This window comes from Phoenix dactylifera, chromosome 12, assembly GCF_051530095.1.
Source record: "Phoenix dactylifera cultivar Ajwa chromosome 12, Ajwa_hap1_PhDact_Kaust_v1.1, whole genome shotgun sequence".
NCBI classification, from domain to species: Eukaryota; Viridiplantae; Streptophyta; class Magnoliopsida; order Arecales; family Arecaceae; genus Phoenix; species Phoenix dactylifera.
The window spans coordinates 3,198,020-3,216,511 of record NC_143201.1 but is presented as its reverse complement, the minus strand read 5'-3'; the positions used below and the strand labels follow the sequence as shown (position 1 = coordinate 3,216,511).

Sequence of the window (18,492 nt, the reverse complement as noted above, 5' to 3'; positions counted from 1 at the left end):
ATTGTTTGTCATGGTCCTTAACTGATGTGTTTGTTTTCCTTTTAACAAAAAGAATATCTATATCTTGACATTCTTTTCCACCAGTTTTAATTACGCAACTTCTTTTAAAATTTTTTCATGGATTCCTAGAATTTTTTCCTCACTCTAAATCTTTATCCCTGTCCGACACCATCTTCAAATATTTTACTTAGATCGACTCACCTAATTAATATAATAGGGCCATCGGGGTAAGACAGGGCGAGAGAGAGACTTTCTGACAGTTATGTTATCTCAACAGAAGAGTTTTTAGATCATTGTGGCTAGTTACTGCAGTGACCATTAAGAAAAAGGGTTAACATCATCCTCAGGCTTTGATGGACTTGAAGGGCGATGGCAGAACTTTAAGAATACTTATTGATTGGTGACCTCTGATGTCTTGCAGGGCCAGGTAGAACCCTGCAGTAAATTTGAAGCACTTCATATCCTATTAAGAACTTTGAACAAAAGCTGAGATAGACCACACAACAATTTCTATATCACTGCTAGAAACCAACACTGAACCAGAGAGAGAACAAATATCACCTTTTGATTCATTGTATAACATAATGATAAGCATATTACAAGAGAGACTAATCAAGCATGGTGTGTAATGATCAGCTGCATTGATCAATGCTTTTTTACTGTCCCATGCAAAAATAATAAATGAACAATGTCCCTATCCCTGAAATCTTCGCTCATAAAAGGCCTCTCCTATGTGTCTACATCCTTTTTGTTTGTTGCTGAAATGATTCTGCTAAAATTTAAGCAACGGATGCCAGCGAAGGGCTTCCAAATCAAAGCCCACATCTCCATCCAGGTATATAACGAATGATTCAAAAAGCTTAATCAAAAAGTCATAGCTGAGGGTGATCCATAGCCATTTCGATGTGATTTCTGCCATCTCCATGCAATGGAAAGGCTCTCTTGAAGATCAGTGTACCGTGCAGTCCAGTTGAGTTCATGATTAATCTTTGAAGGGTCACTGTACACTTCAGCGTAGTCACCTGGTCTGCGGTCAAGGTATTCAACTTTAATGTTGGCCCCAGTTGCTTTCTTGCACGCTTCCACAAACTCCTTAACCGATCTACCTGATAAGTAATATGACAACATTTTAGAAAATTTTTATAATAGTACAACCCAAAGTATGTTACACCTGTTGTTTATAGCCATTGAATGCAGAAATAGACTAATATAATATGATAAGATTATAATTTATCTTAACAGCCACAAGCTACTATCTAACATTAAGAACATTGCAAAGAAATAATGGCAGGAAAGAATGGAATGCCAGGAGAAGTTCTAATGACCTTTTCCAGTACCGACATTGTAGATACCAACTTTGTTAGGAGTTGCCTTGACAAGGGCTTTTACATGAGCATCAACCAGATCAGTGACATCAATATAATCTCTTATGCAAGTTCCATCAGCCGTGGGATAGTCCGTTCCTTTAACCTATTAATGAGGCCAAAAGAAAAATCAACATTCTACTGTAAGTGGTATTTCTTAGCTGATTGAAGCATTGTAGTTTCATAGTAATGTACCTTCAGCCCTGGAATGATTCCTGATGCTGCATCGAAGCATGCACCAGATATCCGTCCATGCTCTCGTAATTCAGGTCTGGGAGCCTCACCTAACCTTCCCTCTGGATCTGATCCGATGACATTGAAATATCTAATGTTGGGGATAATGATAATTAATCTCTGCCCACCATTCAATTCAAGAATTTTTGTCTGTGTAAGATGCAACATACCTTAAGATCATCACAGCCATGTCTGAGTTCTTTGAGAAATCCAAAATCATGTCTTCCGCCATTTTCTTTGCCTTCCCATATGGGTTAATGGGAAACTACATTTGCAAGAGAAAATTAGTTTCGATGACATGTATCCAAATTTCACAGCCTAATATAGGTTCCTTTTTTCTTCCAAGTTCATTTAGCAATAATAGTGCAGTCCATTAGAATACTAGGAAGTAAATATTTTTTTCCTTCTAATATATGTATACTGATAGGTCTAATGGTTATAAACCAACAAAGCTAATGCAATGTCATTGTTCCAGTCAAACACTTAGATGCTACTGTCTTCTGACCTGAGGAGTTACTTCTGTAATAGGCATTTTTTCAGGCTCCCCGTAAGTTGCACATGTGCTCGAGTAAATAAGCGTTTTAACACTATGTGCTGCCATGGCCTCAAGAATGCCCAATGTGTTTGCAGTTATATTGTGGTAGTACCTGTTGCACAACAAAAGCTATTTAAATAAGCATTAATAAACCCGAGATACCAAATTTCTGAAATAATAGCCTGACATCGCAGAACAATTCGGAAATAATAGCCTATTGAAATTATAGTGAATGCTCAAGCAAGTGGCAATTCAATGAATCAAAATGCAAAATGCAGCAAAATTATTGATGTTTAAAAATGAAGTAATGTAACTACCAAAGGAATGAAGTAATATAGCCATAAAATCAAAGAATAAAATAATGGTGTTTCCACATTCCAGATGAATTAAACCTAACTAATTTGATATTCGAAGAAACTAGTCGAACATAAGAACTTTGCTTCAACTGAGGACTTACAAAAGATATTATATAAGGAACAACCCAGTTCCCATCTATGGTTCAGCTTCTAGCCAAGTCTCAACAGAATTGCAAGGCCGCTTGAAATCCAAATAACAGTAGGATCCCACAATCAAAAATTTTATTGATCTTGTACATTTGCTAATTAAATTCTAACTAAGGTGATGCAAAGGCCATCTTCTGTTTAAGTCATCCTAATAATTTACTAGGAAGCATGGTTATGGATATGATATGATACGGATACAGCAATATGGCCAATCTTGAATAGCTAGGATACAGTATGGCAAGAACCGAGTGATAATAATATAACTATTATATATATGTAAAAATGAATCAATATAGCATGGTAGGATATCAAAAAAACATAGTCAATACTTTATATGTTAGCATCACCTTCTACAAGCTCATAATTTAGTCATCATTCAAATCAGTAAACACAATCCATACTCATACCTTAATATCAACATCACAAACTCCAAAAATCAACCATTTATTATTAAAAGAATTGCATTAATAAAAACAGAAAGAAAGCAACAAAATCCTCACCCTAATTTTTGGAGGTATCCTAGAAGTATCTTGAGTGTATATATGTAGCATCTAGTGAACCTCTTTTATTTTAAAAAAATATGATATTTAATATAAGTATCAGAAACATATGCTAGAAGTATCTGGTGATATCAATATCCGGTATGTGTCCAATATGGATATGGCATGTGATTTGAAGTATCCGTGCTTCCTAGATGATTTACATCCATCACAAGTAATTGGAAAGAGGTCAACGATTACGCGAGTTGCTCAAACAATCTCAATCAGCTCCTCTTGCGGTCGAAGAACAGATAGTGACCCGCGCGTGTCTTATGTCTTTTATCCGGATACGTGCTATGAGAAGAAGAAGTTCTCATCAAAAAATTCTTCTTGAGGTGCAAGGTATTTTCTGACTTTCACGGATGACTTGACTTTTATACATATAAGTAGTCTCGACTTTTTTTTATTGACACCAAGCAACAAAGTACAGCCACCATATAAATTAACAATAAAAAGAGAACAGAGCTTTTAATGAATCCATTCATATTCATGATATAAACAAATGAGATATTTGCAGGTAAGAGAGATATATGGCCTTATTTTAATGGTCATAGTTAACAGATAGGCATCATTAGCAGAACAAAAAAAATAGAACCAAGGTGTGTGAAGTGGTTGGTGAATTCTTGTGAAATCACTCTGAAAGCATGGAAATTGAGTGGATGATTTTGTTCTTGTAGGAGAGAAATTTTGCAATGCAATTTTCATTTATAAGCCTTGGAGCCTCAAAGTTCATTTTGATGCACCAGCCACTAAACAAGAAATTTTTCTCTTATTTCTTTCTTCAGAATTGGGATGGGTGGAAGCCTGACAAAATTCAAAGTGATGGCGGGATTTAACCTATATCTCTTGTATCAACATAAGACACTTTGACAACTCAACCAGTTGGCACCTCCAGCCATTAAGAAATTTGTGCCACTCAAAATAGAAAGAGAGCAAAACATTAAATGTAACTGTCGTTAAAAAATAAAAATAAACAAATTGTTGCATGGTTTGAGGAAAAAAAATCCAAAGTAACAGATAAACATGCTCAGAAGTCACAAACTTGTTTCATTCAACCACTATGGCAGTTACATACAAGGTAAGCCGTTAGCTTAGGCCTAGTTCAAGAAAATATATAATAGAACTCTAAATTATTGTTTTTAAAGCTTATGGCCTGTCAAGAAATGCCGGCATTGTAGCCATGTAGTTTTCAGAAACTTTAATTCATGCAGCAATAAAACCGATGCTGCAGCAATTGAGCAAATCAAACAAGTAACAACTACCTTGTCCAGATGAGGTATTTAGAAAACATCAACATACCTGAGAGGTTCAAGTGTACTTTCCCCCACATAAGCAACAGCTGCAAAGTGCATAACAGCATCAAATGCGTTTTGTGCAAATATTTGGTTAACCTGATTACTGACTTAAGAATGAACCTCAAAGTCCATCTTATAGGGAAAAGAAAAAAAAAACTTCACCACAGAAAATTGACAATTTGTAATTAGAAAAAAAAAAGTGATAAGGATACAGCTTTTGCATCGCCCAAATCAGCATAAATGAATTGAAGTCTCCCAGGCTCTGGAAATAGCTCCTGGAGAACCTTAACTGCTCCAATATTTCCCCTAGAAAGATTATCCTGTAAAAATCATAGCAACAATATAAATTATTTCCATAGATACTTTAAACTGTTGGCACCAATGGTCATTAGATGCAGGTCTATGTGAAGAAACAGTGGATTACCACAATTGTTACTCGATACGAGTCCTTCAAGAGCCGAAATGCAGCATGTGAGCCAATATAGCCAGCACCTCCTGTTACTAGGACATGGGTAACCCCAGGTTCATGACGAGAAAACTGTATGATGCAAGATATATCATAGTCATTAAGAGGGAAGCCAGAAGAACAAGCAAAGGTGGATTGGAGCAACCAGAACAAAGCAATTGTATTAAGCTATAAAGTTTGCAAGAAGTCCGTATGAGTACCACTTCATGGTGGGAAGAAGGCAGCGAGCGCAGTATTATGAAATGTACAAGTAGAATGTGGGTTACATGAGCTGCTGCTTGAAAACACATTGGAGACACATGCTACACATTGTTATATGGACATATACCATGAATTACCAAACACCAGAACAATAATGCTTCAGAAAAGAAAAATTAAAAAGAAAGTGCTGTAATATTTATCATTTCTTGCAAGAAGAATCATAAGTCATATATTGTTTAGCCACCGTCATAGATTACTATAAAAAAATTTAAGACTCATGCAGTTGGAATGTACAGGCATATACCCACCAATAAGAAAAAGATACTTCTTTTTTCTTGCTTCTGCAGAAAATTTACATTTTAAATCTCTCCTACAATCATGTAACTTTTCAGTTGCTGCCTACCAAAAAGGTTTCCATCATGCTTTCTTCATCTATCCACAAAGAAACGAGGTCTTTCTAATGAGTAATATTAAAGAACATCAATAACTATGTCTTCCCATTCACAAGGCATAGGAGGACTTTTGCAATTAACCTGCTGGTGGCCAGGTATGACCAATTTTGCCATTTTTGTGGCCGATCACAAATCACATGGTAGGATTATCAAGAGGAAATATCCTTGTCCCATAATTCTACAAGAAAACAACAAAAGGAAAAAAAAACTCAATTTGCACATCCATATTTATCTCAAGTTGTTTGTTCCAAATATAATTTATTCAAAATACAGGTTAAGAAAATATTGATGTATCATCCAAGAGAAAATTACAGTATCTGGAACCTCTGAGGATAAGTATGTAAAGTTTTAGTGGTTTGAAACCTTAGAAAAAGCTGTAAAAATTTAACAAAAATGTAAAATCTCAGAAGACCACACCAAGAAGAAGAAGCTACAGAGATCGAATATAGATATCATTTTAAGATCATACTATTTCGCTGATTGAGAATCTGATATACCAAAACAAATTTATATCAAAACAAAAAAGCAAGTTATAATACATTTTACAAAATTACAAATATTTTCTTTATGTTTTGGTTTCATAGCACCTATGCAAAAAGGTTTACTAGCATAATAGTTGGTATAAATTTTGACTTCTAATCGTTTATATACTAACATCTAGATGCTTAGACTGTATGTGATTCTATAATATTCAAGTTCATGAATATGCTTATTAAGTGTTTTATTCAAAACCCAAAAACATATGCATAAAAATGAAGTTTAGCTTTGTCCAAAACCTCCAAAACTGGCTGAAACTGTACTGAAATGAGTCCATTTCAATCGAACTGGCTGATGCTAAGAATATTGGAAGATCTCATATCGGTTTCAAACAAAACCAATTGGTCTCAGCCAAGGTTGGAGGAACCGGTACCGGGCCCATACCGAGAGAGAAAACCGCCGGAGCCGGAGAAGGAGAAGAGAAAGAGAGAGCGAGAGGGGGAGGGAGGGAGAAGAAGCGGCGGCGGATGCCGACGGAGGGCCGCAGGGGGCCAGCGCAGGCCGCGGCTAAAAAAAATAAAATTTTTAAAGTGAAGTCGGCAAGCGATTTACTAACTTCACTTAACAAATCTCAAATTTTTTAGCCGCGGCCACGTCCTCTACCGGTCCCCCGCGGCCCACCGCCGACGTCTACCGCCGCTCGTTCTCTCTTTCTCTTCTCCTTCTTCGGCTCCGACAGCGAGCCGTTTTCAATGGCGGAACAGTACCGGTGAGCCACCGGTATGGCTCGGAATGGGCAGAACCAGCCGGTTCGGCTCGGTTCTACATTCCTTGGTTTCAGCCAAAATATTTCAACTTCAGCCAAAACTTAGACCTTGCTAGCCAAGTTCTGAGGAAAGCAATCCAAGACACTAGTTGATTAGTCAAACTGCAGATCAAAAATAACAGATTCAAGCACATAAGCATCATATGGAATCAACTTCAACTCTACATTTAAATTCCATGAACAATTAGGAATTCATATCATCCAAAAAAGCTTAAGCTGGAGAGCAAAATCTGACAAGAAAGGAAAAATATTGATTGAGAAACTGACAATATAAGCTTATCCATCCAAATTTCCTAGTAAAACATAGGACCAACTGAAAAAATGGTTTGAACGCTTACTGCACTATAACCACTGAAACCAGGGGATTGCTTCAAAATGAATATGCATAAGGCTGTGAGAACAGCAGCCACAAGAACTTTTCCAAGAAAATGAGGCTTGCGTCTTGAATCTGAGTAATCCAACCCTGTAAAATGAGAGCCTTCAGATCCATGTAGAAATAATGAAATCAAAGAAATAGTAGAAACCATGTAAAATGATTTTAAATTCAGCATTTCTACGGCACAAGGTCATCAGCATATATTATTAACATAAACAATACACCAAAAATTCCAACCGATGAAATATTCCAATACTTCAAAAAAACTATATATCTTAACTAGCAATAAGAAAAACTACAATAAAAACAAAATAAGAATATGGGCATCATTACACGAACACAAATTTCAACCAAGTAATTTTAGAAAGTCCGTACCCAACAAACTGAATTTGTTAAGCTATATTCTGCTTATACACCCAGGAAAAGTAAACTCAGACAACTATAAAGTAAGAGCTAAATATGTGATAACTAATAATAGAAACCTGAAAAGGGCCAAGATCTAACAGCCCTGGGCTGACTTCTACCCCTGCTGACAGGTAGCATGGGAGAAAGAACTTTGAGACCACGAAACAGAAATCAAATGAACGCCTCTGTCAAAGAATTTATGGGGACGAAGATCCCTCTTCTTCTGTGATGCAGACTGGTGATCGCCTGTCCGAGCAAGATAGCTGTACCAACAGAAACCCACAAAGGATCACTCATAAAAGTTCAAATTTGATCGTAGTAATGAAGATGGCAAAACAAAGCCAATATTAATAAAAAAAAAAAAAAAAGAATTCTCAGGTCTATTTCTGAGAAGTCAAACTTGGATAGAAAAATCGAAATAAAACTCTTCCAGTGCCCAAAAGCATTATTAAATTCACATGCATACTAGTATTCCACAAAAGCATAAAGACCAAAACAAATAAAAGAAAAAAAGATACGGGGAGCAAAACCCTCAGATTCTATAAACAATAGAACCAAAAAAGCAATTTTCGCGCCCAAAATCGAAATGGAAACCAAGTAGAAAATATTCCAACATACGATCACATGAAAGAATAAGTGGAACGAGTTAACAATTAATAAACCCGAAAAAGAAAAAAAAACGCACTTTCATGCTTAAATAGAATCAAAACCCACTGTAATTTGCCAATTCCAAAGTGAAAACGAGACAAAAATTTCCCTCCAATCGACAAAGAAGACGCGATACGATGAACAGAAAGGGAAAGGCAAATCCAACAAGCAGGCCGGTACATCAACCAGTCACAGACTTGCAACATCCAAAAAGGACAAGAAAGCCAGAAACCGCATCAGAAAATGCCACCTTCCAAACTCTACAGCTCCCAAACAACTAGCAAGGCAAGCCTCCAATCCAGAAACAAAACCAGGGCAGGAGAAAGAGAACAAAAAACGGCTCTACCCCAGCCCAGAACAAAACAAAACGGAATAAAATCCCAATCCCAGCACCGGAATCAACAAGCCCAGATCAAAACCACCAAAAGAAACCAAAAAGAAAGCCGAAAAAACCGATCAAAATCGAGCCTTTAGGGAGAAATAGATACCTGGGAGCAGTAGAGCAGCAGAAGGGAAAGGGAAAGAGGAGGGGTGGAGAAACGGAGAGAGGGGAGGAGAAGAGAGAGGCGTCGGTCGTTTGGACCGAGTCGTGGCCTTTAGAGGGGGTTAGAAGGGAGGGAGAGAGACGGGTAGAGAGAGAAAGCAGGGGGGAGGAAAAGATAAATCGGACGAAAAAAGAAAGTTTATTAAGATCTGACTCTTCTCCCCCTCCCATGTCATTCCGATAAGATCCCCTCCCTCAGAATCAGGGGACTCTTTTTTATCTCCTTTCTATTTGTCCATCATGAATAAATATTTTAATTAACTCAATTTCCTAATTATAATCGAGAAAATAGCTAGCATAAATCTGGTTTGCATTTTTTATTATCTTTAAATATATAATATAACAATATAATAAATTAAATAAATAAAAATTTATAATCAAATTTTTTTATGTATTAAATAAAATATTTATTAATAATCAAGTAGAAATTTCTATCATCAGTATTGATGTCCACGTCATAAATGAAAAGCTGAAGAATCTCCCGTTATTAATATTGGTATCAGTAATGCAATCCTCATGCAATACATGGATTATAATTTTTTTAAAATATTTACAATATTACAATATAATAAATACTAATAAATAAAAAAATTTAATAGCTAAATTTTATTGTATATTAAATAATGAACTTTAACGATAATCGTATAAGAATTTTTGCTATTAATACCAGTATTTATGGTAAAAAGAGAACCATGCACAAGAGCCTCTGTGCACAAACTTATGATGTAAATATCAGCATCAATAATACCAACCCCGCATAATTTTTTTTTTTTTTTTGACGCCTCTTGGAATACCACATAAAAATATAGTAAATTATAATAAATAGAAAATTTATATAGCCAAATTTTTATATGATATATATATATATATAAGTAATGAGTTTAAATACATCTATATCTATCTGTTTATCTATATATAGAAAAAGAGACTACGCTCCATTCAAATGAATTTGGAAGCAAATTTGGTCATTTTCGGATTCGATCCCGCACCAATTTCGAAATAATAGGGCCTTCATTAATAGCTTAATGGGAGCTGTTAAGAAAAAAAGAAGCATTAACGAGCGGCTCATTCATTCTCTTCCTTTCTCCACATTAGAGCCGGTGCTACTTTGAAAAAAAAAATCTTCAATAATTATTGAGACAAGAGTGCTATATTAAAATAAAAAAAACACTTGTTAAAATAAGTGGCAACGGAATATGCTTATCTTTGGGGTAATTATATAGTGTTTTATTCTACCAAAAATGTTGATAGAAATTGGGACTTTGAGATAGGGAAAGTTATAGCTGTTTCGCTTCTGTGGACGCAGGGACATTGCCAAACCACGTAAAATCTATGTATTCAATTTTTCTTTCTCTTTCTCTCTTAATTCTCCGTATTGTTTTATTCATCATTTTGGGTCCAGTGTTTTTCGCGACAACTGATATTAGAGCACCAGGAAAAAGAAAAAAAATCGCTTGCCGTGATGTTTCTTCATGTGGGGAGAACCGAGGGCGTCCCGTCTTCTTCCAACCCGAGGAAACGAAAAGAAAATTTTCTCCCTGTGGGTTCTCTCTTGAAGGCCGCGAAGAACCTCCGTGGGAGGTTTGTTTCACGTGGGGGAAGGGGCCATAGTGATTTTCTCTTCCCAAAGTAATTCACGTGGTGGGTGCTTCTCCCAAGCCGAGAACACAGAAGTAGGAGTTCTCTTGTTCTTCACGTGGGTGCTGATTTTCACGTGTCACGTTGTCTTCTCCCCACAAAGCCGAAGGAGAAATCTCTTCCCGTGGGTCCCTGTGTTTCTCCGTTTGCGGCGGCTCCCAAGGAAAGAACTCCCCGTGCACTCCGCCACCGCCGAACGCGCACGACCCGGTCCGGGTAGGGCTCGTGCGACGTCTCCGGCATTCCCATACGGCCCAAACCCCTGAGACATCTTCTTCCCTGTGTTTGGCGGATCCCGAGAGGCAAAAAAACAAAAAACAAAAAAAACTCCTGAGACGGAACCGGCGAAGACCCGCTCCTGTGTCCGTCAGTATCCAGATCTCGTGGAGGAGGAGGACGACCGCGCGAGTGCTTCCCGGCATCCGTCCGACGTCGCTCACGTTTTGATCAGGAGAACATGGGCGTTATTTGGTATTTTTTATTTTTATCAGATCTTATTTTTTCATATTTTATTTTGTAAAGAAATAAGATGGCAGGGATTTCTACTGCAAAGTTTGATATGATAAAATTCGATGTAATTAGGAACTTCGAGCTATGGCAGAGGAGGGTAAAGGATCTATTAGTATCGCAAGGTGTAGTGAATGCCCTGTATGGAAAAAAAATCAGATGACATGGGTGATGTAAAGTGGAAGAAATTGGATGTTAAGGCTGTTTCAAATATACGGCTTTGTCTGATTGATGACGTGATGTATCATGTCATGGGCGAGGAATCTCCGGCGGCAATTTGGTCGAAATTAGAGAGTCGGTATATGTCCAAGTCATTGACGAACAAGCTCTATCTTAAGCAGAAATTGTACAGTCTTAAGAAGGCGGAGGGTGCTAATTTAAGCCAACATATCAACGTGTTCAATCAGATTATCAGTGATCTGCAGTGTGTTGATATGAAGTTCGAAGACGAAGACAAAACAATAATATTATTACATTTTTTACCTACTTCTTTTACATACGAAAGTTTGGTTACAACTCTAATGGTGTGTTCAATTTCTCTTCCTCTCTCAATGTTATTGCATTGTTTTGTTCGCCGTTTAGATCCTATGTTTTGCGCAACAGCACTTCATTGACTATTGGGACCCACATCTTTGATATTTTTGTCATATTTCTTTTTATCGCCGCATGCTAAGTGTTTATCATAAAGCATTTATATTTACTGATGAAAGGTTAGTGTTTATTCTCTAGGTATTTCTATTTATTTCTTAAGAGGAGTGTAGAAACATAATGAACACATTGCAGGTTTCTGCTTATCCATGGACTATTTCTACTTGCTCTTGTAAGGATTGTATTTATTCTATATTTTTTTGTGTTTATTGCATCTGAACTTTGCATTGATCATCCATCCTTGCTATTTATCATAGTGAGCTCTGACTTAAAACAAAGATGGGGCATCAAGTTTGTATTTATTTTTACGGTATTTTTGTTTATCGACATAGACTAGGTATTTATTATGGAGGATCTGTGTTTATCTTGAAGAAGTTAGTGTTTATTTTTTAGATGTTTCCGTTTATTACTGCAAAAGAGTATAGATTTATTTTTATCCATGACCAATTTATGTTTATTCTTAGAAATTAATAAAATGGATCTCAACAATTAATGAAGTAGCCAATATGAAGGAAAGAGTGGATATCATACACCCTTATCTTTTCTCTCCATTACAGCAGCGTCATATTATTTTTTTTAAAAAAAAACACTCCCATACAAGCACGTCCTATCTATTAATGCTTTCTTTTTCTTTTTTTTCTTAAGGGTTCCTATTAACCGAAGCCCTTGTTACCCTGCGATTGGTGCAGAATCGGATGGCGCCAAAATAGACCAAATTTACTTCTAAATCCATTCGAATGAAGTGCAGTTCATCACTTTCGTAACCGCCCTCTTCTTGTCTTGCCCTAATGTATAATCATCCTCATCCACCACCTTCTCTGACTTCCTTAACCTAGCCCTCCTCTCTCTCCAATCTCAAGAACCCCATCTCTCTTTCACTCTCTATCTTTCTAGCGTCTTGACTCTTATCCTACCTTACCCCACCCCATTTATAAAATAAATCAATAATATATTTTATATTTTACGGTTTCAATTTTTATATTTTGATTTATTTAATTATATTATATTTTATATTCCATATTTTATGTTTTTTAGATTTTATATTCTATATTTCTTGGTTTAACTATTGCCACTTTTTCTTTTCTTTTGTTTGTATTTTCTTGATATGATTTATTTTCAATTTACAAAAATATTTTTTAACTATATAGCTTTTCTACTTTTAAAACATCCGGTTTTGTAAATTCAATTTGTGCTTTTAATTGTGCATACGTTTTCCTCTACTTACTATTTTAACTTTTATTATCATTATCTATTTTATCCTTAGCTTTTCTTATTTATTATAGTTTTATATTTGCTAAGGTGTAAGTTACTATTACATCTCAAAATGTAAAAGAAAATAATTAAAGCTGTCTACATATGCCTATTTGCCTGTTATCCATAGTCTCTTGTTATCCTAGAAAGAAAAATATATGGGATTAAAATATATTGAACCAATACCATAATTATTTTTTTTAAAGGAGAATCAGATGGATAAAATTCCCAACCCGAAAATCATTAAGATGATGAAAACTTTTAGTAAATATATCAAGAATAACTAAAGATAGGAAGAAAAAGCAAAACCAGTTACAAAGGGTTTAAGGAGATTCCAGATGGTGATATCTCTTCCATCAATCAACTTCACAAAGAGGACAAAGCTAGTGAATTAAATAATAGAATAGATTCTCAGTAGCACTTCTTTTTGCTGATCAAGATCAGTTGAATATTTTATTGTTTAATCCCTTCTTAAAAATAGTAGATCATAAAAACGAGCATTTTCCAAACTCCTAGCGGAAGTGGAAATGAATATTTTCTTTCACCACTCTATCCTAAGAGATTTTAGATTATCATGTTGTCATCTGACCTTAGAAATTAAACCATAAATTATAGCATCATACAAGGTAACATGCTTTGCTGAATATGCACCAAAACCCTCAACTATAATTCTTCTCTTAAAAGAGAAAAATAAAATCTCAAATATATCTAAGCATTCGAAAATATTGTGCATATTAATGGATGGACATGGCATCCTAGAGAAATTCATTTTTTTAAAAAATGTTTTGAGAGGTAAATACAATGATTTCTTTTTGTTGGATTTAGAATGACTTGAATTTAGCATGGTGAGTTGTTTATCAAGTCTTACTTATTTGATAAATTGCATGTGTGATTATCTACATGCCCTATAAGATATAAAAATCTAGGAGTAATGCACTGACATGGTGGCACCAAATTGGCGCGCTACCTATAACTCTATAAGTCTTTTTCTGGGAGCAACTGAGCACATATAAAGTAAAAGGGCTGCAAATAGCTTGGGTCGACCTGTATCTAATCTAGTCTAGTTCTAACCCGATTAGATTGGGAGTAATTCATTTTTTCTGCCATGGATTAGGTTGGTGTCAAGATTTGGAACCGTTTTAAAAACCAGCTGGTTGAATTTGGATTTTGTAGTTTCTAACCGAAACCAATTCCAATCCATAAATCATCTGGACCTAATTAGGTTAAAAAAAAGAAAATTTTACCCAACCTAAAATGGACATGATCCAATGCAAAACCTGAATCATATAAAGCAAGTCCCCTTTTTCTTCCTAAATCTCTTTTCCAATTCGTCAAGTGAATCCCACCTAAAATAATTCCTCACCTTTCACCCTAACAGCTCACCTCTTCTCACCTTCTCAAGCTTAAGCTTGATTGTGCTTACAAATTTATATTTTATTTAATATTTTTTTCTAAATATTTGATCTTTGAAGTTGTTGTTTATAAACTTGTCATTGATTATGTTCACTTTGTTAATGCAAAATAAAATATTGTTTATATGAAAATTCATCTTGAACTTGGCACTTTTTTTGTTTTATTTGAAATTTTTTAGTCATTCTATATATATATATATATATCGCTATTAACTTTATTTTTTACCTGTAAAAAAGTTGTTAAATTTTTGACATGAATTATAGAACTAATCTGACCCGATCTTAACAAGGACTCGAATATTTTGGGTCTGTTTCAGGCTATATTTGATCCCAACTGAACTGAATAGCTTATTGGATCACCTCATCAGCTAATAAGTTAGGTAAAGCATGTCCTAATCCGACCTAACTCATTTGCAAACTTTGACAAGTCTTTTATTTTTAGCCTGCTGGGATACATGATCATATGAAAAGACTATATATGGTTGGAATGCCACATAAAATCTCTCTTCTTGTAGGTCAATTTCTTTTTTTTTGTGTGTTCGTTTTTATAAAATTGTTGTCAGTCGTCATATGCTGGCATCTTATAAGTTGTGCATGAGATTCCAACAATGCGGGCTGCCAAATCTTTTGAAATTTGAACACAAGATGACATGATGTATCAGGATTTGTCCGTAGTTTGGAGTCGACAGTAGATGGGTTGCCATGCATGAGAATTTCATGGGCGGCTCCATGGTGCAGTCTCGCACTCAACTGACCCACACAACTCACATCCAAATATTTTCCTACTTCTTATAATACCCCTACCTTTCCCTTCACACCCCCTCTCTTGCACACACATACATATATATATACATACACGTACATTCGTATACGTACATACATATATACATATATACATATATGCATATATGTCTATATATATATATGTATATATGTATATATATACATATATACATGTGCAAGCTTCCCTGCATGTGGCTCGTTCATACTTTTTTCCCAAATGTATGTATGTATGTACGTATGTATGTATGTATATGGCTATGTGGCACCAGAGAATGGCCAATTTATCTTCTTGCTAATTTAGACCAAGTGATCTGAAATCCTTCAACAAAATTTGAAAGGTTAGAGATGTTCGGAGGAGGGCTACCCTCTGTTACATAGCTTATGGATCATTCTATTGAAAAGAGAAGAAAAAAAAAATCTTTTGCCATATCTCGTTGCGTATTTGCAGGTCAAGTTTTGTTGTGTCAAATAATGAACACATTGCTCTTTCCATTTTGTACTTTAGTAAAACTAGTCTGTATTGCCTTTGCATGTGATAACACCAGCTTGACTTTATATTTCAATTAATGTGCATGGAATAACAGCATTTAATTATATTAATAAGATAGCATTCACCATGTAAGATATCATACATAATGAGCTAACTGATGAAAAATATGAGTTCTTCATATTGGCAGTCGTGCAATGTTTGCCCTCCCATATACTATGATTTTTTGTTTTTTGAGAACTAACAGTGCCTATTTATGTTCTTCATAAGAAACAAGTTGAGTGTGAGTCTCACATCAATGAGATCGATACTAGCAATCAGCACAAGCAAAAGAAGCAAAAATTCACATAAGATTCGTTTTTAAGTGCTCTTAACCCTAAATAAGATGAAGTAACAACCATACTACAATAAATCTTCTAATGTTTTTTGAAATTTCTAAACCTGTCCATTAGTTGATCTCCTACTGCTAAATCAAATAAAGTCATACCATTCACTCCATATTTTTTGGTTTATGAGCAAGCGAAAATAAAAAGAAAAGCACACCAATAGAAGAAGGAAAAGAGAAGAAAAGCGCATGGATGTCTTCTCTTTCTTTGGCTTAACACAAAAAAATTGCAGGGAAAGTTTAGTGAAAAAGAAGTTATAGGAGATGATCCGGAATGATTTGTCTGTCATTTTCTCGCAAAATTGCTATCTTTTGGAGAAGAAAATTGTTCCCTTGAAGAAAAATTTGGTCCATTATTTTCTTCTTGATTCTCTCCCTGAATCATACTTTAGTGACAAACAATAGTAAAAGGAGATTCTTGCCTAATAAATTTATTTTCTTTCGCTTTCTTAATTAACAACGAAAAAGTACCTCGGAGCTTGCAGATTATTCACAACCTAATATTAATTAACTTAAGAAAAGATATCTTTCTTTTTTTTATTTAATTGGCAGCTAGCACCACAACCCATAGGGAAGGGAAGCATGCAAACGTACACTTTGTGTGTTCGGAAAGCCAAAACCAAATATTAGGCCTAACTATTCACAACTTGCAGTTGACTCAATTAATAATCACTCATTGGATAATTATATATGCATCAATATCTAGATGTTCATAATTTAGCTGCATGGATGCATATGCCATTACCTCGTTTGCTACTTAAAGACTATATGTGAGAATAATTTATATACCTTTATTATTAAAGTATTTACCTTTCTTAAATAAAATATATGCTGAAGCTTCTATGGATCACATGCATGTGTTGACCTTCATCCATTATTTTTCCACGCAACTCTCTCTCTCTCTCTCTCTCTCTCTCTCTCTCTCAGTTTCTGGTAGGTAGGAAGTTTTTTCTGCCTTCCAATTGGTATAATCCACCAAAAGGTATTCAAAATAGTAGAGCATTAGTTAGGTTTTGTTGCTTTCAAGAAAGTCATCTCCTTGACCTAATGTAAACAGCTAACAATGCCCAGCTTCCACACATTGCCCAAGTCCCAGCCAACCTCCATGTCTGGATCAGCTGCAAGCTAACTTGCTTCACCCATGGCAGTGCCATGTATCTGAGTAGTTGACATGTGTCATTAGAGGGGGAGGGGGCCTACAAAGGGTGAGAATATGGTGTGTTTCCAGTGGGACCCGCATGAGACCGGTAAGCATGTCATCATCATACCAGTTAGGAAGATCTTGTAGCTCATCCAGTCAACAAAGGAGTGCAGCTCTGGTCTTGAGCTTGGATATGATCTATGAGGATGAGAAGCATCTAAGAAAACTGACCAGTTCTATTTCTATGCATTCACATAATCAACTCCTATAGGAAAAAATTGCTTCCCTGCACTTCCTTGCATTTTGTCTTCCACATTGCATGACTTGGTCTTGTTTGAATGTTGCCATTTTTTTCCTCTCTTTTTTCGAGAATATGTTAGTGCTCTTCGAAGTCAAAATTAGTTGATTCGAGCTGAAAACAATTCTCTCATTGAATTTTAAAGAAGTGTAGGACATTCTTGTACAGTAACTGACTAAAATAAATGTCTGATTCTAAACATATCTTGCGGAACATTCAGACTTTGCTTTCCATCGAGGAATCGTATTTAGCAAGTACCTTCAAATTTCCATGTCTTCATCTAGGCTGCTCTGAGCATAAGTCCACCATGGCTGTCCATTCTTGACATAAGTAGTATGATCTGCTCCTTTCATTGTCTCAAACATGAGAGTCGAAACCATTCGCATCTATCTTGATCCATCCATGTGGCGGGCTCAACTCAAAATTTTGGATGTGATTATGGAAATTGCCTTTAATTTGTTTTGCATAGAATTCTATTTCCCCTTGTTAGTCAAAGGGCCTGTGGACTCTGACTACATAACATAGACTTAAGACTTTGATCTGCACTCAAATTTCCACTCGCTTCCCCCACTCCGCTCCGGAAAAAAGATCCTCTAGATCTTATAAACTCAAGACATACCTAACTCTACCATCCTCCAATTACATCTGTTCTCAGACCACTGCCCCTTTTTTGGATAAGAAACCACTTTTCTTTCACAAATGTTGTGAGTTATTTTAGATGGTTTTAACTATCCAAACTATCCACTCTCCATAATTATACCATTTCAACCGGTTGTCTACTAATAAAAAGTTGCCAATATGTTAATTTATTACAGTACAAAGTTTGAGTCAGCCAAAGACATATTCCCAAGGGCACCTTTTCATTTGAAGTGGGGACAGAAGCGGATAATTAATCCCAGCCCCAGCATTTGTTATTGCTCTCTGAAATTCCCAGCCCCAAAGAGAGTTCCTTTCTGAAAGATGACTCAAAGGTCCCTGAATAAGTAATCCCATCCATAATGATGAAACTAGAATGAAACTATAACGCACGCACGCACGCACAGAGAGAGAGAAAGAGAGAGAGAGAATCCACCAACT

The 18,492-nt window shown here is 35.7% G+C and overlaps 1 protein-coding gene across 1 annotated transcript; it reads right to left on the bottom strand.

Annotated features, from left to right (window-relative positions):
- Nucleotides 1-548: 548 nt before the first annotated feature.
- Nucleotides 549-8,952, bottom strand: MUR4 (NAD(P)-binding Rossmann-fold superfamily protein). The gene is made up of 11 exons (XM_017846969.5): nucleotides 8,810-8,952; nucleotides 7,751-7,936; nucleotides 7,231-7,355; nucleotides 4,895-5,008; nucleotides 4,683-4,790; nucleotides 4,475-4,566; nucleotides 2,104-2,245; nucleotides 1,769-1,863; nucleotides 1,560-1,689; nucleotides 1,326-1,470; nucleotides 549-1,106 (listed from the first exon to the last, which is right to left on the bottom strand). Exons 2-11 carry the CDS (start codon nucleotides 7,809-7,811, stop codon nucleotides 865-867), a joined length of 1,254 nt encoding a protein of 417 aa, XP_017702458.3. The 5' UTR covers nucleotides 7,812-7,936; nucleotides 8,810-8,952; the 3' UTR covers nucleotides 549-864.
- Nucleotides 8,953-18,492: the final 9,540 nt, after the last annotated feature.